At 39.9% G+C, this 24,416-nt stretch overlaps 1 protein-coding gene and 1 long non-coding RNA gene across 2 annotated transcripts in view; one reads left to right on the forward strand and one right to left on the reverse strand.

Moving 5' to 3' along the window:
* Positions 1 to 20,063, forward strand: part of UGCG (UDP-glucose ceramide glucosyltransferase) — a 32,607-nt gene extending 12,544 nt beyond the window's left edge. The window contains exons 2-9 of the mRNA XM_081176766.1: positions 1,310 to 1,451; positions 4,090 to 4,192; positions 6,286 to 6,387; positions 8,394 to 8,506; positions 9,833 to 10,011; positions 12,081 to 12,167; positions 15,295 to 15,484; positions 17,484 to 20,063. Of these exons, the coding sequence (XP_081032892.1) occupies positions 1,310 to 1,451; positions 4,090 to 4,192; positions 6,286 to 6,387; positions 8,394 to 8,506; positions 9,833 to 10,011; positions 12,081 to 12,167; positions 15,295 to 15,484; positions 17,484 to 17,654 (1,087 nt within the window). The 3' untranslated portion in view covers positions 17,655 to 20,063. The remainder of the gene's footprint in view (positions 1 to 1,309; positions 1,452 to 4,089; positions 4,193 to 6,285; positions 6,388 to 8,393; positions 8,507 to 9,832; positions 10,012 to 12,080; positions 12,168 to 15,294; positions 15,485 to 17,483) is intronic.
* On the reverse strand, positions 18,503 to 23,974 carry LOC308577120. Its single transcript, XR_014003458.1, has 2 exons — positions 23,094 to 23,974; positions 18,503 to 21,673 (listed from the first exon to the last, which is right to left on the reverse strand). It is a non-coding gene; the product is annotated as an uncharacterized lncRNA (long non-coding RNA).
* Between the last annotated feature and the right edge of the window lie 442 nt (positions 23,975 to 24,416).

The following is a 24,416-nucleotide window of genomic DNA, read 5'->3' on the forward strand; positions in this document are numbered from 1 at the left end:
CCCAAATTGCTGGAACAGTTTTGCCTCAAATTTACTTATTTAAAGGCATTTCTAAACCACTTATTTAAAAATCTGTAAGTGGTATTCAAAAATAACGTAATATAAAATATCATAAAAATCATAAAACATTATCAGAAAGACCATAAAATACTTTTAAAAACAGACCATCTCATGAATCTGGCACAGAATTGCCTTCTTTTGACCATGAGGGGGGAAATGGTACTCATATCTCAGCTTCAGATTGTTTTCCACATTTCAGCTGTTCTAAAAACCAGCTGACTTGGCTGTAGAAATAACTTCAGGGAGTGTGTGTAAAAGGGGTGGGGGTAAATTAATGGTTGGGTTTGCGGGTCCTTTCATAGTTAACCTTCTGCTACATTATAAGGAAACCTCAACAGTTATTTTGCAGTATAAACTCTATAGACATCTAATTTATGGCAACTCCCCAAATGTTTTTGTGCTCTGTTCTAGAAAGTTACCAGCCTCTGTGCATGCAACTTAAAAACACAGGACTTACAAACATCTCCTTTTTTAGTGTGAGCCTGTTTAAAGTACAGTATAGATATGGATTAATAACTCATGATTAATATAATCACTAGGATGATTTTGTACCAAACTAGATGCGACATAAAATGCCAAGTGGCATTTTTTAAAAAAAAACACCCTGTCAGCTGGAGATGGCTGATAATTAATTATCAGAGCAGGTGTGGAGAGGAAATTTAACACTTTTCTTCAATGCTTAAAGACTTGAGGGAAAACCCTTTTCTGCAACCAATAGAAAATATTTTTGGGGAAATTTGTCACTGTATAGAGAGGAAATATCTATTGCTGTAAAAAACTCAGAGGAGGGATTCAACATTAGCAAGCTAATTGGTTTAAAATTCTTACCTCCTTGGACAAAAACTGTGATCTGCAAAACACAGTTCTTATTTCTGCAAACAGTTCCTGTTTCAGCTGTTGGGAATGAAGAGCATTGGTCCCATAGTGCTGATTCACTCTATAGCTTGGTGGGCACTGAAAAAAGGGAGATCTCGACTGGTCCTGTGCATCCATTCTGCCCTTTGGGGTCCTAGTCAGATAAGTGCAGTCAGGTGTGTGTGCTGTACATAAACTTGTAGAATTGTTGGATGTGGTGTTTCCCTTGCGTCCTAACCTGCTATTTAGAGCACACCAGCATGCAGAAAGCTATTTTTGCAATCTCTACTACAGAAACTTAACTGTAATTAGCCTTACATCAAACTGTAAATGAACAGCAAAATACGAATGTTTAAATAACCAGTGTTCCTAACCAGCATTTTTCTTTTTTTAGGCACTTACACCTAAACAAGAAAGCGACAGACAAACAGCCATATAGCAAGCTTCCTGGCGTTTCACTTCTGAAGCCTTTAAAGGGTGTTGATCCAAACCTTATCAACAACTTGGAAACCTTCTTTGAATTGGATTATCCCAAAGTACGTATCAACAGTCTTCTTTTTTTAAAAGCTATCCTCTTGGTCTTCTCTCTTGCCTAATGGAATATTAAAATGCATAATACTTCAAAGCAGCCTTCTCCAACCTGGTGCCCTCCAATGGTGGTTGGTCTCCAGCTCCCATCAGACCCAACCAGTGTGGCCAGTGGGCTGGGCTGGTGCAAACTGTAGTCCAGCAACATCTAGAGGGCACCACACTAGGTAGGGATGGCTGTGGATTACTGTCAGAAGTCTTGCATCTGTAACAATAACCAAAATAGGTTGTAGCACGCATCTAATTCCATACCGATAAATGGACTGAACAATTTGTTTTCTATGCCCCCGCTGGGTAACAGGCCTTTGGGGTCAGAGTGCATAACAAGCTTACACTTGTTCCTGCATGGTTTGTTGGACTTGAGCTACTTTCATTTCAGTATTCTCCTCCAGTACAGAATACTGTGTTTCTCAGAAAGATCTTTTGCAGAAGCACTAGGAATAGAGTTTTTGCCAGCTCAGCTCCAGTTCATTTCAGTGGGTCTGGCAAAAGTGATCAGTGAATTTTAATGACTTTATCATTAATCCATGTTTTACTTTTATTTGTGCTTGATAAGATAGCTAATGTTGTAGATGAATAAATTCCATATAAGTACAGTATTATGTAAGCTCACAGATGTTGACAGCGTCTTCCCAGAACTTGTGATGTGAGTACGGGGTCAGTTGTTTCCCTTACTACATAAAACTTGTTCAGACCTGCCTACTATATGCTTTGAACTGTAATTTGCTGGCCAAGTGCTCTTACTCTTATCTGTCTTAGCTGATACTGACCTATATGAACTGAAGGAATTCCCCTGGATGAGCCAAGCACTGTAGCATATAAAGTTACAATGTGCTACCCGGAATCTTGGCAATATCTGACAATCCCTCGATTCATTTTCTGGGATACAGATGTCTTGTTCTTAATTTCTTCTGTCTTTTCCCTTTCTTTGTAATTTTATTTTTCTTGGTTTTCTCTAGTGCTTAAAATTGCGGTAGCAGTGACTGGCTTGTTTCCTAAGAGAAGGGGGAAAGTCCTAATATCATGAAGAGCTAATTTGAATAAGTGCAGTATGAGAAGAGCCATATTTTATTTCTTTTTAGATATTGTATTATATTTGGCCCAGATTCTAAACTTTTATTTACTGCAGCTTTGTATAACATCACAAGTTTCATAGAATTGTAGATAATCCCAAGGGTCATCTACTCTAGCCCCCTGCAATGTAAGAATCAACATTCTTAGAACAACATTCTTCAGGGTTGTTGTTTTTTAAATGGAAATATTTATATAATGCCCTCTATGTAAAAAACATTTAAAAGAACACTAAAAGCAATGGAAAACAATAATTAAAACGATTGGCTACTCAAAACAGCTATATTTGCCTGTTAGCATAAAGTCTTCTAGCTTGAAAGTCAAATGCACGGTTTCTCCTAAATCTCCTGGAAAAATGTTCCACAGTATGGGACTGTTGACTTTAAATTCCTGACTTCTGGCTGAGGCTAATTGGGCCTTTGTAACATTGGGAAGGGGGGGGGGCGGTGGGACTAACAGCCCTCCTCCAAATAATCTCAGTGATTGAGCTAAGATAGAAGGGCCCAAGCAGTCTTTAAGGTATTTTGGACCTAAGTTCAAATCCAAGTGATGGTGACATTTATTGTAATGGTAGAGTTTTAGAAAGGTGTGTCAGTTAAACATTATTGTCTGCTATCAAAATTGCTGATTCAGAATGTTAAGATCAACCTTCCCCATCCCCATTCACATTTATGCAAAATCAATACTTAAGGATAATTTGCAGTATATACTTTATGTAGAATATATCTAGCCTCGTTAGCTTACCCATCTTAGGTATGAGTATCATTTTTTCAGAAGCTTTTTGGGTAAGCAGGAACTGTATATTTATGTTAAAATCTTACTCACCTCAGCTCTCTTCTGGGAAAGTAGTTGAATTACCGGTATATCCTGAGTAAAATTAAGTCTGCACTATTACTCTATGTCTCTTGATTATTTTTCCTAATTGGAACAAAAGATACAGTCACATCCTGAAATGAATGAATGCATTTCATTGGTTTCTGGAGGGCAAGGGGAAAGGGCTTGATGGCTGCATTATTAGTGGCTGAATTTGTGAAACCATCAAATGAAATATTATCAAGAAGAAAAGGGAAGCACTGGCACATTCTGTTTTATAGAATGGATGTTTTCTATCAACTTATCTGAATGCTGCTGCTCTAGGATTTCTGTGGCATAGGACTCATGGAAAACAGATTTATTTATTTTTATTCAACTAGGGAAACTGTTGGGCAAATTATGGCAGCAGCACACGTAGAACTCCTGTCAGAAATGTAAACCTTCTGTGAAGTTCCATTTCTGTTTATAGAAAAGCTTGTGTCTAAGGTTTTCTAGAGGAAACAAATGTTATCTTCTCATGGGGAAAGCTTAAGAATATTGCTTTTACATACAAGATAGTGTAATATCTAATATCTTACATCTTACACCCTTCTCCTTTTTTATTTTTGTCATTAAACATTAAACTGTTTTCTCATATATATGTGTGTGTGTGTGTGTGTGTGTGTGTGTGTATCTCAATTTGCACTGTATCTCTTTTCACAGTTTGAAGTGCTTCTTTGTGTACAAGATCATGATGATCCAGCCATCGATGTGTGTAAAAAGCTCCTTGGCAAATATCCCAATGTTGATGCGAGGCTATTTATAGGTGAGTGAGGAAAGAGTTCTGTCATGCTGTTGCCTTTGAATAGATTGGACCAGTTGGCACAGAACCCAAAAGATTTAAAAAAAGCTTAATATGTTAATATGCAAGTACTGTTGGTCAAGAAGTATGTAAAGCATTCTTGCTGCAGAGTTGAAGATCAGTAAATCAAATTCAAACAGCGCTGAAAATAACTTTTCTGTGCAGGTGACTCCTTCCATATAAATCTAGAATTAAAAGATTCCTACCATTTTGAAATGTATCTCTGTCATACACTGTTCCAAATGGAAATAGCTTGAATGCCCTATTTATCCATCCATTCTTGTATGTGTATACTGCCCTTCCTTCAATATATCCCAAGACATTTCACAGTCAGATTTAACAATAAAGTACAATTATACTTAAATTAGTACAAAACAATTTAAAAAAGAAATTGAGTTTTCAGGAAAGCATCCATGTAGCAGTAACAATTCTGGATCTGCGTTGACAATGGCTGCTTTCTTTAAATTTTAAATTTTCTTTAAGTTTTGTATCAGCAAGTTCTCTGTTGTAAAGGGAAAGGGAGGGAACCTGATCTGCAGTTTCTCTTCTCTAACCACTCCTTTTGTAAAATGTCTTGCAAGTATATGTGGAAATCAGCTGTGGAAATGCAGCAAAGGTGTTTGCAAACATGTTTGCTATAAAGGATGATATTATTCTCAGCTTTCCAACAAAATACACTTAGTGGCAAAATAGAGAAGTTGACCGTGCCCCTTATTGCTTATTGTAGTATCAGCTGAGCTGTTTAGTAAATAGAAGATGATGGGCTTGATTTGTACAGCAGCACCATTTAAGAGATGTGGATGCAGTTAGCAAGATGCTATCTTATCTTATGTCTCTGTGCTGCTTGCTGCAGGCATCCATAGACGACTGCAGATTATGCATAAACATCCTAGAGCTCTATCACTTATTCCCAATCCCAGTCTTACTCAACCCATCTTTACGCTGATATTAGGAATCGGCCGACTATTGTCTCCTCAGCTAGATCAAAATGTAACATTAAGGTTGAGAACCTGGTCAGATAGCAGAGCACCTTAACGTTGAGCTGAGAAGTATCCTTTCATCTCCATTTTTGTTTGCAGAGTAATATCACTGGTGCAACTGGGGAATTTTAAACCAGGACTTAATGGCTTTGTTGGGTGGTGGTGGTTTAGATAGCTCCACATATTAATTAGTTTGCTTGTGAAGCAAAGCACAATTTTAACATTTCTGTTCTCACCCTGTCCCCCACATCATATATTAGAGGAAAGAGAGAAATGTAAAACAGTTTGCTAACCCTGTAAAAAGAAAGAAAAAGTTTCACATTTTAAATCATAGCACCATCTTGATTACAGAATAATAATAATAATACCCCTCCCATCTGGGTGGCTCCCAACAGAATTAAAAGCACAATAAACCATCAAACATGTAAAACTTCGCTAAACAGGGCTGCCTCCAGATGTCTTCTAAAAGTCAGATGCTTGTTTATTTCCTTGACATCTGATAGGAGGGCATTCCACTGGGCAGGCGCCACTACCGAGAAGGCCCTTTGCTTGATTCCCTGGAACTTGCTCCTGGTGCCCTGATGCCAGTGCTTTTTTTCTGGGGGGGGGGATGCAGGGGTACGCATACCCCTAAACATTTTTGTGAAACTAAGTTTGGCCTCATTGAGGGGCAGTAGGAAAATGAGAGCACCTCTAAACATTTATTTTTAGAAAAAACGCCCTGCCTGGTGCTAAATATGCTTACCTGAGAATAAGCACCATTTTGTTGCAGAAAAGGGTGGTATGTTTTAAAGCAAAAAGAATGAAACGAGCACCTGTAATTCTGTACATAGTTGACCAGCTGCCTCTGATTATGCAAGAACAAAAGGATGCTGTAGTCCTGGTGGGCCCTAGTGTCAGCTGAGCTGCTGATGCAGGGCCTGTTTGCTGCTGTCCCCACATGCCAAACTCCAGGTGGTAATTTAGGAGGGCTCCCAACCTCAGCCATAGTTTTCAGCCCTCACCTCACTACTGAGCAGTATATTCTGAAAACATATGCATGATTTGTGCAAATAACTAAAATTTTGTATTTTTCAGGTGGGAAGAAGGTTGGAATAAACCCAAAGATCAACAATTTAATGCCAGCGTATGAAGTTGCCAAGTATGATCTCATATGGATCTGTGATAGTGGTATAAGAGGTAAGTGTGTACCATCAGCAGTAGTAGGTTTTTTAAAAATGTTTCCTCATTACGTGCTCTTAAAGATATTGCTGCTGTTTGAACACTATCCATGTGCATAGCACTTGACAGAGTAAAGTAAGACAGGTAAAAAAGACAGGAGAATTTAGAATTCAGATTTCAGAGTAACTAGTTAATAGTAGGGCATAGACAGAAAGGGGTAGGGAAAAGCAAGAATAGCGTGGTTCTAATGTGAACAAGTGAAGTTGTGTTAAGATTAGAGTATTTTGTCTTTAGGGATGCGGGTGGCACTGTGGTCTAAACCACAGAGCCTAGGGCTTGTCGATCGGAAGGTCGGCAGTTCGAATCCCCGCGACGGGGTGAGCTCCCGTTGTTTGGTCCCAGCTCCTGCCCACTTAGCAGTTCAAAAGCATGTCAAGTGCAAGTAGATAAATAGTACCGCTCTGGCAGGAAGGTAAACGGCGCTTCCGTGCACTGCTCTGGTTCGCCAGAAGAATCGTCCGCAACTGGTATTATAAGGAATGGCATGTAAATGGAAAATAAGTTCTCTCAATTTACAGCACGGATTAGTTCTGCTGCCAGCTTTGCTTTATGTATTACACTTGGATGAAGCTTGAGTAATAAACCTGTATTTCCTTGAATCAGCATTAGAGTAGAACATCTTGCACCTTTTGCTTGCTGTATCTAGTGTAGCGGGTGCATCTTGTGAAAAGTTTTTTATGGCCCAGTGTTTTACTGTAGCTACTGGGATCCTGAAATCCACCTCAGAAATAAACAGCAAGCTTCCTCCTTTCTCACTATTGCTGTTTCAATCAAGATCTCATTATGGTAGGTGTCAGCAGGCTGGCCAGAGCTTTGGAAGACACATTACTTAACCAACTATCTGACAAAGTCTTCTAGATCCAACACTTCCAGGCCTGAGCAACACTTTAAGCAGTTGAATTTGAATTTTAGAGTTTGCCTCTTACTCTTAAAATTGAAGCGTCTGTAATGGTTGTCTTTATCTTCTACTGCAGTGGGGGACAGACCTCCAGCCCACATGCCTCCTCACCTGCCCTGCACCTGATGTCATATTGGATTTGAGGTGTGGGCAGATAGAGACATGGAAACATGGGCTAAAGCGGTGCTGATCAGTGATTGGCAGTGCTTACAAAGCAGAGCAGGGCTTTGTAAGTTCCACAGATCAGTTCATCATCAGTGCTTGCCTTAAAGTCCATTTGCAACTGTAATTTGGATTCAAACCATGCCTGCAAACAGAGGAAAATGTCTGTCTGCAGATGCAGTTTGAATCCAAACTGTGCCTGAGGATGGACTTCAAAGAGGGCCTTTAAGTGTGCACTGTCAGTCAACTGATTGGTGCTGACAGCATACCTGTGAAGCAGCATGCTGTCATCACTGATCAGTAGTTGATGCCAAGAGTGATCCCTTTTGAAGCTGTTGCCTGACTTATTATGTCAGGTGATTGACAGGTGGGTGGGGGGAGGTAAGGATCCAGGTCCCAACCCTGATTCTAGTATTCCCCCCCACCCCGTGATTTCAACCTAATACTCATATTCAGAATATTGTCACCAACTATAAACAAAGAGTAAAGGATTTCTTGGAATTATCACTCTTTCCTGTTACTATTTTGCAAACAATATGTAATAATCTACTGCTGTTTGAAAACTTGGATATTATTGAGAAGACCAATATTTTACCAAACATATAAGGATTGTATCTAGTGGTGTTGCTCAATGGATGGTAAATCTTCCATCAGCAGAATGGGAGGGAAGCCACTTTAAGCAATTCCCTTCTCCCCTGAGCTCCCCACCCCCATAAATCTTCTGCAGAGGGTTGGATGCCCTTCAGAGCAAATTTAGGGATGGGGAGTAGCTGAAAATGGCTTCCTTTACCATTCTGTGGACAGAAGCTTTCTGCCAGTTAAGAGACACAATTGGGATGTAAATCCATAAGCTTTTAAAAACATTAATCCATGGATGTAAACCACAGTCACATTTCATTTTTAGTAACGCCAGATACACTAACTGATATGGCCAATCAAATGACTGAAAAAGTTGGACTGGTCCATGGCCTGCCCTATGTTGCAGATAGACAGGGCTTTGCTGCCACTCTAGAACAGGTGAGTTTCTTTTTGTCCTCTTCATTTCTTTCCAAATTGTTCCACTCCTCCTATTTTATATACTTAATTTCCATGAGTTAGTCACATTTTCAAGCTCAAAAAGTATAGAAGAAGCACTGCTATTTGAGTAGGAAAAATGTGCATGACTAATAACAGGTTTTTGGTCTTTCACTTCTATTGTAATCCAAATTCCAACAAATTCCAGATTACTTGTTATCGTTGAAGAATAAACACATTGAAATGTTTTATTGCTTACAATTCCATATAGAAAAAGGATAATAGCAGCAGCCCTTTCATCTGGGCTTTCAAATGACATTTAAGTGAGAAATCCATTAGAATTTGTCTTTTTTCTCTTGTCCACATGTCTTTTGTTTTGTTCTTCTGCGCCCTGTATTTTTGTGTAAGCAATATATGGGGTGAGAGACCATTAGTCTACACTCTTGAATTCTGATCTACTGGTAGTTAGTACAACAAAGCCTGTAACATTTCCTTTAGGTGAATTGTTATATTTGCGGACATGACTGAGATTTTGCTCAGGGGCAAATATACTAGACTTAATTTATGTGCAGTGGCATGGAGCAGTAAAGGAACAAAAGTTTCTTTAGCGGCTGCTGGTCTAATCACAGGGCATTTGTTGCTTGCTTGATTTGATGTTTCATTGCTTTTTGTGTTGCTGTTCTAACTTTTATGTCTTAACACTTTTTGCCATGGAAAGCCTGTTTCGGACCTGACACTTTATGTCAAACAATGTATTGTTTAGTGTAATTTCAGATGAATGTTACTAAGTGAAAAGAAACATTTTGAGGCATTTCTTTCCTTGTCTGCATCCAACTCTTATCTGTCATACCTCTTTCCCTCATCTTATCCCTTGTCATCCTTCTCCATTTTTTCTACTAGAAAACTCTTGTTATAGAAATTTTGCTCAGGCTACTGTAGCAGGTGCTACAGCTTCTATCCTGTCTGAATAATGTTGACCTTCATAGATCCATACCTGCCATTTTAGCATGTGATAGATCTTTGATGCTCTAGCTTTATGGATCGTAGAAGAAAATTTCCTGAGTAAGGAAAGTTGCATTTGGGATTCCTGCAGTGCTTGCAGCAGATGTTACTATAGCTATAAATGGTTGCATAAGGGTAAGAGGTTTCTTTTCAGAACAAAACTTTACAAACAGTTGCAGAATTTCAAGATGACTAATTATGCATCTGTCTCTGCACTGATTAGAATTCATAATGATTGGTAAGCAAAGAATGCAAGTCTTAAAGAAAACTGCCATGATAGGAGAGAACCATAGATGATTACTTAGCCCTGCCTTTTTCTTTTAACAGGTATATTTTGGCACTTCCCATCCAAGGACATATATTTCTGCCCATATAACTGGTTTCAAATGTGTAACAGGAATGTCTTGCTTGATGAGAAAAGATGTCTTGGACCAGGCTGGAGGACTCATAGCTTTTGCACAGTACATTGCTGAGGATTACTTTATGGCCAAAGCGATAGCTGACAGGTAAGATGATATTCAGATAAAGTTCTCCTTGGAGTACATTATTTCAAGCTGACTGCATCCTTTGCTTAAATTTCTTTGCATACGTAGTCAAGCCCAGCCATAACCCACAGCCTTCATGTTATTGGTTCATGCCTATTGGATTGTATCCATTCTCAAGAGTAGACCCATTAAAATGAATAGCTGTGATTAACTTGGCCATTGATTTCAGCAGGTCTACTGTTGAATATGATTTGTTTGAATACAACCCAGTGACTTCTGAAGCCTAAGTAGTACAATGGAGCACAGTTACCAGTGTTAAAGGGAGTGAACGAGTAATAATTGACTCACATCAATATAATGCTAAACTGATTAAACTAATCTGTAAGCTATTTAAATAAAGATTCTTTGTTCAGTGAAGCTAGTGAACCATTCTTCTAAACCTATTTATAAGAAAGAGTTCACCCTCTGGCCATCTGTCATGGATGCTTTAGCTGAGTTTCCTGCATTGCAGGCGGTTGGACTAGACAACCCTTGGGTCTCTTCCTACTCTACAATTCTATAATTCTATGAACTTCTTGACTAGTGTAGCAAATGGTCTGGTTGGTTCATATAAAAATAATTTAACATATCAACAGTTTCAAAACCAGCAGCAATTAAGACCTTCAAGACAAACAAGCAAATGCGTTTTTAAAGCCCATTTAAACAGTTGTATAGAAGAGGCCACATAATTTGGCAGGGAGGGAGTTCTGTAACCAAGGAACAAGAGCTGAAAAGACTTTCTCTCTTCTGCCTGCCAGCTTAAATTGATGTTGCTGTCAGCCCTATAATCGGAGCCTCCAAAGCTAATATTAACATATGGGCTAGTTTACATAGGTGAAGGTACTCTTTCTTCTAACTTAGTTCAAAATATATAGTCGTACCTTGGATCCCAAACTCTCTGGAACTTGGACGTTTTGGCTCCTGAACGCTGCAAACCTGGAAGTGATTGTTCTGGTTTGCTAATGTTCTTTTGGAAACCAAACATCCAACGGGGCTTCCGGGGCTTCTGATTGGCTGCAGGAGCTTCCTGCAGCCAATCAGAAGCCGCACTTTGGTTTCTGAACGTTTTGGAAGTTGAATGGACTTCTGGAATGGATTCTGTTTGATTTCCACGGTATGACTGTATGTCTTTAAAGTAGAGGTGGGAAACCTCTGGCCTGCCGGCCTTATTTGGCCCACCAGGCCATGTGCAAAGTGCCCTTGTGAAAGGTGCTACAATCAGATGATTGGTTTTGCAGAATGCTTTGAAACTAGCTTCACAACATTCAACAATCAGCTGAATAGCACATCTTGATAAAGACTTCCACAATGGAGTCTTGCAGAGCACTTTGCTGGGTCTTGCGAAACTTACTGCAGTCAGCTAATTATTGGGTCTTGCGGAGACGATTGCAAACTTGCAGAGTGCTTTGAAAAGCAGTTTGTGAGGCTGTGCATTCACCAACACTGTTTGATTTCAAAATAGTCAGGTGACTGGCAAGTGAGTGGCTTCACCCACCTATCAAGTTTGGCCCACAGGGTGGGGGAGGAGAATCATCTGGTTCCCTGGCCAAACCCAATTCCATCACCAGCACTTTGAACTGAGCTCACCAGAAAACTCCTGGGTGTATCTGCTTACAACTTTGCAGATTAAATCTGCTTTGGAGAGGCTGCTACACTTGCAAACTATATCTGCTTCTGTGAAAAGAAAAGTTATAGTTGTTTTATAAATTCTCCATTATAGTGAATGGGAAGGAGAACAAATTCATCTTTAACAGATCTAATTCTGTCCCAAATAATAAGTTGAATTGAAAAGACAGATAGTAACTGCAAAACAAATTGGACAGCTTCCCCAAACTAGAGATACAAGTAGAATCTTCTGATCTTTGCATACCCCTAGTAGTAGAGTAATAAGCTACATTCAGAAGCACTGTTAACAGCTGTAATAAACATTTAAGAGACGTATTCAGTAAACGAATTTAGTGTTTGTCCTTGACAAGTGTACAGAAGTAAAATGGTCACAAGAACTGTTGCCTGTTATCTTGGTTACATTCTTGGTGTGCATTCATTTTCAGGGGCTGGAAATTTGGAATGGCCACACAAGTTGCAATGCAGAACTCTGGTTCCTATTCAATTTCCCAGTTTCAATCCAGAATGATCAGGTAAAAATTTGAACTTTTTATTATTTCGTTTTCTGGTATCTTCAATTGTAGATCATAGTTTTGATCCAATCTGCAACAGTGCTAAATACCAGTTTACTATTTCACATAAAGTTTTATGCAGGAATTAGCATTAAAAGCAATATAGAACAAGAGATTGTTTGAAACATTAACGCAAAGTAATTACAAACTGGGCCCTGCAGCAACTGTTGCAGCATGGAGTGCTTCTCTTCGAGGTCGTAGCCCCTTCCTTGTCCCCGCCCCACATTCCTGCTTCTCCTCCTAAACAAGGTAGCATTCTGTGCTCCCTGAGCAATCTCAGTCATCGTTGAGTCATCATTTTTAAAATCCATTTTGGATGTGTGTTTGTGTGGAAAGACTTGTGTCTGATCTTGGCTATGTTTATTTAATTCTTCCATTGATGCCCCTCCCAGCCACCCAGTTGTCACCCCACCAAAAAAACCACACACATAAGAACTCTGCTGGTTCAGGTCAAAAGCCTGACATAATCCTTTTCTCACAGTGGTCCCCCAGATGGCTATGGGAAGGCCCACAAACAGGATCTGAGTGCAACAGTGCTCTCTACACTTGTGGTTCCCAACAACTTGTATTGGGGCATGGGGCTAGTCTTTGAGATTCCCCTCAGCTTTTTCCTGGCAGATTTTTCTGTACTTGGGCATAGGTCAGAGTTACCTTGAGTCTGTTAGTACTTTTCTATTATGTATTAGTGGTGGTATGGCTACATGAGTATGGGAAGGCTTGGTATTGGCATATAAATATGATCAGTTTTCAATTTCTGACTGCCAACCTGCTGGTTTTTCTACCTTTTCCAATATAGTGTGATTAAAATTGTAGCAGTCATTAAACTAATGATAAATCAATTCAGTTTCATTAATGAGCCCTTGTTTAGTTTATTTTGTAAACAATTCTCAAGAATTAGAACGGAGGAAATCACTTATTTCTTGATGAGGTAACTCTGCCTTCTTCAACTAAGTGCATTGATAGATGGTGGTGTCATCTATTCTAAATAGCTTATCCTGCCTGATCTATTACAATGATTCACAGAGTGGTAGTAACCTTGTTTTTGTTCCACACTCTTAATATTGACATTGTCAAAGTGATCAGTTTTCTTAGTTTACTAGATCTTGGGTAAATACATTTGATGTCTTGTTCAAAGGAACACAGGTGAATAGTAAAGAGAACCTGCACAAGCGACGCTGACACAAAACCCCACACATACATTAAGTAAAATAGAAACACCGCCACCCGACCCCACCCCCACTCACCATCCCCCCCGCCTCTTTCCCCCTTTATTTCCTAATGTAACACTAATGAATCTATCTTAATCCATTTTAACCTGATTTGTAGATAGTTATGCTGTATCATAATGACCATTTCCTCTTTTACCACTGATTAAGAGACAGTGCCAGTCCTTATATAGCCAGAATGGTATTTTCACTTGAAAAACGTGGATATATACCTGTGCCATCTTGCAAAATGTCACTGTATAGAAATGAATTAGGTTAAACCAGAGAGAGAGAAATAAGTTAAAGGACACTCTTCTCAATCCTCTTATTTTTTCAAAAGAGATGAGGCTTTTCAAAGACAAAATGGGGAAAGCATCTGTTTTATAAATGTCTACCTTGAGAAAGTGTTTGGGTCATGCAGCTACTTAGGAGTGAAACACATCTTAATCAATAATGATGCTTTCACCCATGATACATTAAGGGCTTCCCACTCAGCATGAGTGGGATTCAACCTCTTCTGGAGGAGTCGCACCCTCTCTGAAATATCCATCATTGTCATTAGAGGCTCAAGTATCCTCATTTTAGGCTAGTATCCTGGCTTGAAGCCTATTTAGGGATGGATACCTGTCACCATGCATGATTTGGTAATGGCTTGGGTTGCTGTAATGTATTATATGACACTTCGGCTGGTGCAAAATATGGCAGTGAGTATGTTACCTGTGAGCAGGCACGATGAATGCAACTCACTGGTCCTTTCTTTCCTGCGCTTGCTTCAGATTCATTTCTGGGCCTAGTTTATGTGCCGGTTTGGACCTATAAAGCCCTGCACTGTGTGGGAACTTAGTACTTCCTGTATGTACCTACCTGTAGTGCAAAGACCCTTCTGTATCCTCTCTCAATCTGAAGCTCAGAGGATGGACACAAAAAAGAAGGCATTTTGATGATGGCCTTACAACTCTGAAATGCTCTCTCTAGAGAAGCTTGGCTGGTACCCGCATTAATGTCTTTTTGATGCTGTGTTAAATCCTGTGCTACTGTTGGTGGTTTTAGTGTACATAGGTATTTGAGAGCCGTTTTATCTTTGTACTTTCTATATAGTATTGTTTGCTGGCTTTATTGTGCCAGTTTTACATTCGGGTATTTATGTTGACTGTGCTTTTATTATAGTGGGTTTTTATGCTCCTCCTGGATAAATTATTTTATGAGAAGTCTTCTAAATAGAATAAATAAACTTGAAAGCAAGTCCCACTGAGTTCAGTGGGAATTTTTCTCAAGAAAGTGTGTGCATAATTGCAGCCTAAGTCCTTTTTAACAGTTATTAAACAAAACAAAACTAGGGCATTTGTCTCCTGTTGGTTCTTCAATTATTATTCTCACTTCCTCCTAGGTAACATTGGCATTCAAAAAGACAATGTTCGTTCTTTTTGAGTAGCTCTCCTTCCATATTGATTCCTTTGTATTCTCAAAGTGGTAGAATTCCAGCTGTTTTTCCTTCACTTGTTTAGCAGTCTGTACCAGCATTTTCCCTGGCTTGTCTCTACATCCCAGATATTTTTTGTGTTGTGCATGCCAAATACTAGGTTAGCTATTGCCTTCAGACCCCAAACACAGAAATGCAATGGGGAAATAAGGTGCAGGTGTTCTACTGGCTGGTAAAAACCTAACTAACAGACATTTCCGGGCACTGATCATTCATACCAACACTACTGAACTTTGGATATGTTTGTATATCGCTGCATTGTGTTGATTTTATTTTGTTAACAACCTTGGTATTTGCAATGGAAACGCATTCTATAAATGATCTTAAATAAAATAGCATCTTGTTAATCTAACTTGACAAGTATTGTCAGTTTTAAAATACATTTCCCCCTTTTTAATTCTAGATGGGCCAAGCTACGGATCAACATGGTTCCAGCCACAATAATCTGTGAGCCGATATCGGAGTGCTTTGTTGCAAGCTTGATAATTGGATGGGCAGTTCACCATGTGTTCAGATGGGATATAATGGTGTTTTTTATGTGTCACTGTTTGGCATGGTTTATATTTGACTACATTCAACTCAGGGGTGTCCAGGTAGGTTGTATTGATCAGAGCATTATATTTAACATGTGTATTGTTTTAAATTATCTGAAATCATTGACGTAACTTTTTAAAAATGTGTTAGAACTTTTTCATCCTGGTTAGAAGACGTACTGTAAATAGCTGTGTATAGAGGTAATGAGAGCTGTAGTCTGACATCACTTGGAGGAAACTGCACTGACAGCCTCTTATGTAATTAATGCTTTCACTGAATGAATTGGCTGGCTGACCAAACGGTATGCTCATTAGACAGGCAAGAGTATATTTAAACTTCAAGAGTGATAAATTAATTTGCTGGCAGGCCTCACTGAAACAATGTTGCTTCAACTATGCCAATACCCCTCTGGGATGTTAGTTCTGACACAATTTTGTGAAGCTTCATGTCTTCTTCAGCTACTTTCTCTCTGCTTTATATATTACTTGACTAGAAAAACTGCACAGGCACCTGTTGTCTTCACCTTCAGCTAACAATAGAAGGATTAGCTGCTCTGAGTAGCCATAGTCCTGCTACTTCTGAATACATGCAGAAGGTCCCAAATCCAGTTTTTTTATCACCAGTTGAGAGGAATCTCTGGTAGCAGGATTGAAAGACTAGTATTTAGCATTTTGAAGACCTTCTCAACTCAGAGTGAACAGTTCTGAACTAGAAAAACCAATAGTTTATTCCTAAGAAGAATCAGTAAGCATCAATTATGAAATGCATGTATACCCTTGGAAAGATTCCTTATCAAATTGAGTTTAGCCTGATTTGCATGTCATGCTCAGTCAAACCATAGCTTACTGCAAACATGTCAGTGTGTGGGATCTGTGAGAGAAGATTGCGGCTGCTATCCTCCGCTGCCGTTGTGTTGCTGTGCTGATGCCGTTGTGTGTCATCCAAATTTAAGCTCATGGTTTACTGTTCTCCAGAGTAACGATATGTAGCCAAAATTTATCGTATGGGTTACAACATATAGTTTGTCTGGCAGACAAGTTCAGACAGCATAATAAGCCATGCCATAGCAGTGTGGCAGTAGAATGGCCAGGGAAGACAGTGTGTCCAATATAGGATGGGGGGGACGGACACCTGGCTTGCTAGTAGTAAATGTGAAAAGAATCTAGCAGGCTTAACATGAGTCAACGGTATAATGCAGAAAAAAGCTACTGCTATTCTAGGCTTCATCAACAGAAGTCTAGTGTCTAGTGTGGTGTTAAGGGAATTAATAGCACCACTCTATTTTCACTTGGTCAGACCACACCTGGAGCACTGTGTCCAATTTTGGGCACCACAATTTAAGAAGGATATTGACAAGCTGGAATGTGTGCAGAGGAGGACGAGCAAGATAATCAAGGGTCTGGAAACCTTATGAGGAATGGTTGAGGGAGTTTGGTATGTTTGGCCTGGGAAAGTGGAATCTGAGAAGAGAGATGATAGCATCTTCAGATATCTCAAGGGCTGTCACATGGAAGATGGAGCAAACTTGTTTTCTCCACCCTGGAGGCTAGGACCCGATCCAATGGATTCCAGTTAAAAGAAAGGAGATTCTGACTAAACATCAGGAAGAACCTTCTCATAGTAATAGCTATTTGACAGCGGAATGGTCTCCCTCGGGAGGTGGTGGTCTCTGATTTTTAAGCAGAGGTTGGATGCCCATCTGTCATGGATGCTTTAGTTGAGATTCTTACATTGCACTAGATGACCCTCTGGGTCCCTTCCAACTCTACAGTTCTGTGATTCTATTATTGTAGTCTCCTCTTCCAGAGCCCATGTGTTCACACTGTGCCGTGGTTTGGCTTAGTGTGATGTGCGAACTAGCCTATGTTTCTCAAGTGTTAGCTTGGGTTTTGCATGGAATAGTGGCACCATAGTGTTGCAGAGCTAAAGAGCAATTGCTTAAGTTTTTCTATGTTAAAGTAATGTTATTTTTGATTAAGTTATGTTCATTAAATAATTATTTATTTTAGTTGTTGGCATCATCACTAAATGTGAACATCTGTTTTGTCTATTCCCCAGGGCGGTGCTCTGTGTTTTTCAAAACTTGACTATGCAGTAGCATGGTTCATCAGAGAGTCTATGACGATATACATTTTCCTATCGGCCTTGTGGGATCCTACTATTAGCTGGAGGACAGGACGCTACAGATTACGCTGTGGGGGCACAGCAGAGGAAATTCTGGATGTATAGCCACAGCTTTATGACTGTGTATTTCGAGAAAAGAAAAAGGAGAAAAAAAGAAAGTATTATAAATTATGTTTATATAAAATGCTTTTAAAAAATCTACCTTCAATAGTTTTATTACCTGTATGTTTTCATATCTGTTCTTTAATTTATTTTGCATGGCACTTGCATCTGTGAAAAAGTACATCTGTAGTCTTGGCCAAATGGTATCTTGTTTTTATGTACAAAATCAAATCAAGAGAATTGGTTTCAGGATTCATTTTTCTTGGGAATGTTCTGCAGCAAGTTCTAAAGACAGTATCCTTCAGTATAGTAAAAGCTACTCTTTGTTAATCAAAGGACATAATCCACTGGGAATAAGTTCTACACTAGTCCCCTGGAAATGAAAGGGAGTTGTGCAAGAGCGCAGCTATGACTCTGTCCCCAAGGGTCTTCTGGCCACTGGATTTTATCCACTGAAAGGCTAGCAGCATTTTTATTTAAGTGCAGTTAGCTTTGGGAAGCACAAGTGGCGGGGCACAAGGAGAGAAGCCTTTTAGATGATCTATGCCTACCTCTTGTAGTTGCTGCAGAGCAAGTATAAATAGGTAACTAGGCCTTACAAGTTGAAGCTGGAAATTTGTATCTATCTGTGTGTATGTATATAGATATATATATTAAACAACTTTGGTCTCGCCGCAATGAGCCAAAAGTGGACAGAGTTTGATGTTGTGGGTGGGATGAATTAATGGTTAGCTATGCCTAGAGGGCATTTTTTGGCCAACTCTAATCGGTTCTGTCTCGAACCATTTTAAATCACTGTGCTGTAATTAGCCAAGCTAATCTCCTTCATTCCCATTTTGACTTTTTTAAAAGGGTAGGGTTTTTTGTGTTTTTTGTGTGTGTGAGTGAACGTTTGATAGTTATGGGGAGAGGGGGAATGCATTTCAGAAACATTTCACATACGAGCTATTTTCTTACACACTGTGTCTTCTTAAGAATGTAATTTCATGATGCAGGTATTTAGTGTCTTTTTTTAAGTGGGCATAGGTCTCTCTCTTACACTAGTCATCCTTAAATCTCTGATTGCAATAGATACTTGTCAGTATATTAAAATGCAAGATGAGTTTGCTGTTACTGATATGGAATGGTAAGCTTTAACTATCAAACTAGGTCCGCTCTAGGCTTTTTTTCTTCCTTTAGTTAATCTGGTCTCTCAATTGGGTTTTTTATATTCAAGTTGTAACAACTGAAAAGACTAGGTTATAAGCAAGTTGTAAATGCATGCTGTCTCTTACCCTGTTTCCTCCTGTTGGCTTGTTTTTCACTGTGGGGTAGCTGTTAATGTGGTGAACTGGACTTGTTTAAAACAGACTCTGGTTGCAAAGCAAAATGGAGAGGGGCACAACATAAGCCTTTGTTTTCTTTTTATAACCGTATTTATGTTGCTTTTTCCTCCAAATGGGCATGGCATGCTGTCACCATAAAAGTATGTGTATTCCAGTATGGCAGCTTTAAATCCTAAGTTTTGGTACTTCTGTGACAAAGAGCTTACTCTGTAGCATATTAGCAATAACTCTGAGCATTTATAGAAGTACATTTTTTCCAGTTTACTGAGCCAGTCCATTTAATTGTCCTGTACACACACCGTGTAATATAATAATGTGCGTGTGTGAACGCGCATGTTTGTGTGTAGACAGATCCTATGAAACATTCCCTAGACCAAAACCTTTCATCCTGCATTCTCTTTATTTGCCTTATGACATTACAGAATATGTTTTGAAGGGCATCTAATTTCCACAAACAGAGGCTTTTTAATGTGTGTTCCATTATTTACATGTGAATTGGGAAGAAATTCCCGAGGAAGGCTGCACACAGCAAACTAGTCTGGTTATGACCCACTCAAGTTGCGTTTTTGTCATCTTCATTGTTTTATCACTGTTGTCTTGATTAATTTTGCTTATAATGTTTGTGTGGGGTTATTTTGTGTGAAGTTTGGTTGATGCCATCCATTATACTGCTAAAGTGAAGCTTAGCTGGTCTAGCTTGATGCTAATCACCATGTCAGCAGTGTAACAGAAAAACCAAAAAGGCCTGACAGACTTCAGTGTGTATGTGTGCGTGTGTGTTGTCACTATGAAGAATTGTGTCAAATAGGTGTGTGTGTGTGTATGTGTGTTTGCATTAGTGAAACCTTTATAATTAAAGGAAACTGATGCTTCACTCAGATGAACAACTTGATTTCTTATATAAGAAATCTGGGTTGATTATGAAATGGAAATACTTTGAAAATATTGTAGTATGGCACTGTGACAGAACAGAGCAACGGTTCACAATGGCTAATTTAAACTGTCTGTCAACATGTTAAGAATACCATGTTTATTTAAAATCATTGTCTTGTTTTTTGTTTAAAAATAAATTTTGAATACAATCAAATGTTTTGAGAAAGTAAATCTATTTATCGCCTTTCTCTCTCTCCATTACATCCTTTTAAATGCATTTCATATACAACATGTGTGTGACTGTTTCATTAGAAGACCAAAACTTAGTGTCTCTCTCCCCCCTCCCCCGCCAATCTTGTATCATTTACATTGTTCTATAAAATGCACTCTGGATAATTACATTTTCTGATATCAAATTAGGGTTTTTAATATCCATTCACAAGGAGTTTGTCTCTAAAACTTCAAAGTTCCTTAGAAGCCCAACAAGCTGGAAACCTGTAAATACGTCACTACAAGCGTCTTGCACTCTGGGAGTTTCACTGAATACACTTGTTTCCCATCTCAGCTGCAGAATGGGTGGACCCCTGTAGCTTTGCTACAGAAACATGATTTATTGTTCTTATACCATGTTGTTCAGTCGTTTAGTCGTGTCCGACTCTTCGTGACCCCATGGACCAGAGCACGCCAGGCACTCCTGTCTTCCACTGCCTCCCGCAGCTTGGTCAAACTCATGCTGGTAGTTTCGAGAACACTGTCCAACCATCTCGTCCTCTGTCGTCCCCTTCTCCTTGTGCCCTCCATCTTTCCCAACATCAGGGTCTTTTCCAGGGAGTCTTCTCTTCTCATGAGGTGGCCAAAGTATTGGAGCCTCAGCTTCAGGATCTGTCCTTCCAGTGAGCACTCAGGGCTGATTTCCTTACGAATGGATAGGTTTGATCATCTTACACCATACTAACACTTGAATACCTTGTCTGGGAGATGTATTTCAATTGGCAAACCTGCAATTATTTAATTTAATTTGTTATATTTAAATATATATCTGCACTTAATTGGGATTCATAGTGGATATTTTTCACGATTGTACCTTTTTCAATTGCTTGTTTGCGTTTGTGCAAGCTCCTGTTCTAATTCTGTGCCCTTCCTTAGTTTGGCATTTATCTACGTTCTGATTTAAGCATCAGATGAAATGCTGTGGGGTTTTATGTTGTTGCATCTCAAGGAAGTAGCAGCATAACTGAGGTTTCAAAGGAGCAAACATGTATTATCTTTACAAGTCCATGATGCAGAGATAAGGGCTGAAGAACATATGGTTATCTTTAAAGGGGGGGTGGTTTGAGGAGGGTGCGAAACATTCTACTAAGATTTGCCACAAAGAGAAGAGTGTAAGCCTGCCGGCAGGGCCCTGTAGTTTTTGTTAATTTTTGGTTGTACACAGCACCTAGAGACCTGTTAGGTAATTTCTAAATAAAGTACGATGACACCTTGCTTAAAGCCACTCAATGACTGCTGTGGTTGAATTGGTATTTGAATATCCAGTCATCTTCCTTTTATGGAGCTATGCTAGGGAGAAAGCTGACTGGGAAAGATATAAAATGAACGACAGTTCACTAGCTTTTGAAAAAGAAATGAAATATAATTCAGTAGCTTTTCACTCTCAGATCAATTTTGGCTTTAGTCACACCATTGTATTTTAACATTTGAAATTGCTATTGCAGTTGAGAAGGGTTGTTTATTTTAAAACTCCTCATAGAGGCTGATGGGGCTGAGCCTAGAAGGCCTAATCCGTGTTGAAAGGGCACACACAGTTTTAACAAAAGGCATGCTCTGTTCCATCAGCCTGGACTTACATTCGCACATCAGCACAGAGGATGGATTTTCCTTCAGCTAAGTGGCTTGTCTTCCTTAACAATTGCTTCATGCTGACTAGTCAGCATTGTGTTTGTGAAAGACATCAAATGCAACATATTGGATAGACATGCTTCTGGTGCAGATGCTGGAAATGGTGTTGCAACTTGCCTGCTGCAACTCATGGCAGCAAAGGAAATCTATTAAAGTGCATTATACCCAGCACTACACTCATAAGAGTTGCACCCAAGCAACGGGACTTCCCCTTTCTCTCTCTTCCCTGTGCACCCTCAAAATCTGTTCTGTTGGAGTCCTCCAACCCTTTGGAGCAAATTGAGGGTAGGGGAGAGTACCAGGGAGGAAGAGAGGGAATGGTGATGATGATGATGATAAGAATAAGAATACCCCACCCATCTGGCTGGATTTCCCCAGCCACTATGGGTCTCATTCAGCACATATAAAAACATAATAAAAGTCAGACATTAAAAACTTCCCCATACAGGGCTGACTTCAGATGTCTTCTAAAAGTTGTGTACAGTGGTACCTTGGGTTACAGATACTTCAGGTTACGCGTTTTCGGGTTGCGCACTGCACCGAACCCAGAAGTATCGGAACGGGTTACTTCCAGGTTTCGGCCAATAAAGCAAGATGAGAGCCGCAACCCCAGAGTCGGCCACAACTGGACTTAATGGTCAGGGGTCCCTTTACCTTTACTATATTGTAAAGCCTGGTACATCAAGGACCCTTGTCTTCAATCTGCAGCCGTAAAAAGCCATGCTGCAGTTGGGACAACTTCATGCTATCCCAGCATCAAAAGCCCACCTAATTAAAAGTTTGCACTTGTTTCTGGGAGGATGCCAAGGAGAGGCAACGCTGGGATCCAGTAATATAGTTGGGACACAACCTTGATGTGCCTGAGTGGAAAGTGCTTCCTCATGAGGACCCTTTTGCGTCTTGCAGGGCTGCTCCAGAGGGTTGGCTGGCCTTGGATGTAAATTGGCAGGTCAAGGCTGAGAGCAGAACACTCTCGGTTTGGATCTGAGCCCAGTATCTCTATGAAGCACATAGAGGGCTTTGCAACTTAAAGCTGGTGACCAGTAATGAAACCAGATAATGTATGAAAGCGATAAAACAAATTACAAACAATAGGGAACAGTAACAAAATTCAAACCGACATAGGACAATAGTTGTTTTGGAGGGCTTATGGAATAGGTAAAGAAAACGCCGTATCTTTGGTATTTCCTTTTAATTTGAAACAGGGTGAAGACTGACCAGAACCCTGGCCATAAAGCAGGACGCAACTTGGAGAAATCCACATCCATGGCCTGAAAGCATACAAAATCATTTCACCTGTTAGTGAAAGAAAAACAGGGAACCTGTGCACCTATTATCATATGACTGGTGCCATGAAAAAGAGAGATCTTAAGCTCTTCTGGATATTGGCTGTCTGTCTCTTTGCAAAATTCCCCTGCTAAAAGCTTTGTCCCACCTTACTTGCTTTTTCATGACTCTAGTCCATAATACAATTTGCTAGTCTCTTAAAGTACTGTAGGGCTTTTCGTTTACACAATACCCCTCCTAACATCTGTCCAAGTTACATTCTGCCTATAACAATGAGGCCTTCTGTGTCCATTCTTAGATCTAGCTAGTGAACGGCTGCATTATAGAAGTCAGACTGTCATTATTTTGGGCATTCAGCAAGCCAGCTACGCTTTATTGGAAACATGCAGTAAGAGCTGTCGGGATAATTTTTTCCTTCAAGTTTTAAAGGGAAACAAGATACTGTTCTGGATACTGGAAGCTTTCAGTTGTGTTTAAAACATTCTTCTTAATGGCTTTTAAATGATAACGAATTCTGAGGGGACTTAAATGACTTCTGGGGAAAGTTTAACCCGTCCTGGTTTTTCCTCTTTCTAGAGAATGTGAGTTTATGCATCACATCTGGCTCTTATGGCTGCCACCTGTTGAGACGCATTATTTTCTTTCTTTGAAAGCTTTCAGTGACATTCTCTCCCCGTCCACCCTGCCCCAAGCGAAGGAAGCTATGAACTATTGGGTGAGCAGGGGCCTGTAAGGGAGAGTAACCACTGTGTAAACAAAATTTTGTTTAAAAGTTCCTGGCTTTGCACAGTTGTTTCCCCCGACGTTGCCTCTTTTTAATGCTATAAATCGAGAGAGAAAACCCCTCAGAAGATGCAGACCATTAAAAGATCTCTGCTTGATCAGACCAAAGGCTCGTCTAGTCCACAGTGGCTGGCCTATGGGAAGCCACAAGCAGAAGAAGAAGAAGAAGAAGAAGAAGGAGGAGGAGGAGGAGGAGGAGGAGGAGGAGGAGGAGGAGGAGGAGTTTGGATTTGATATCCCGCTTTATCACTACCCTAGGGAGTCTCAAAGCGGCTAACATTCTCCTTTCCCTTCCTCCCTCACAACAAACACTCTGTGAGGTGAGTGGGGCTGAGAGACTTCAAAGAAGTGTGACTAGCCCAAGGTCACCCAGCAGCTGCCTGTGGAGGAGCGGAGACGCAAACCCGGTTCCCCAGATTACGGGACTACCGCTCTTAACCACTACACCACACTGGCTCTCCAGTGCACTCTTACTTCTGATCATGCTAGCTATGATGCTGGAGGGGTATAGGCTCCCCTTTCTTTCGTCTCCAGTGAAAGAGAGCCTACCAACCCTCTAGGCAATTGGTTCCATTGCCAAACACAAACATCTCCTATT

This window comes from Podarcis bocagei, assembly GCF_964188305.1.
Source record: "Podarcis bocagei genome assembly, chromosome: 17".
NCBI lineage: Eukaryota > Metazoa > Chordata > Lepidosauria > Squamata > Lacertidae > Podarcis > Podarcis bocagei.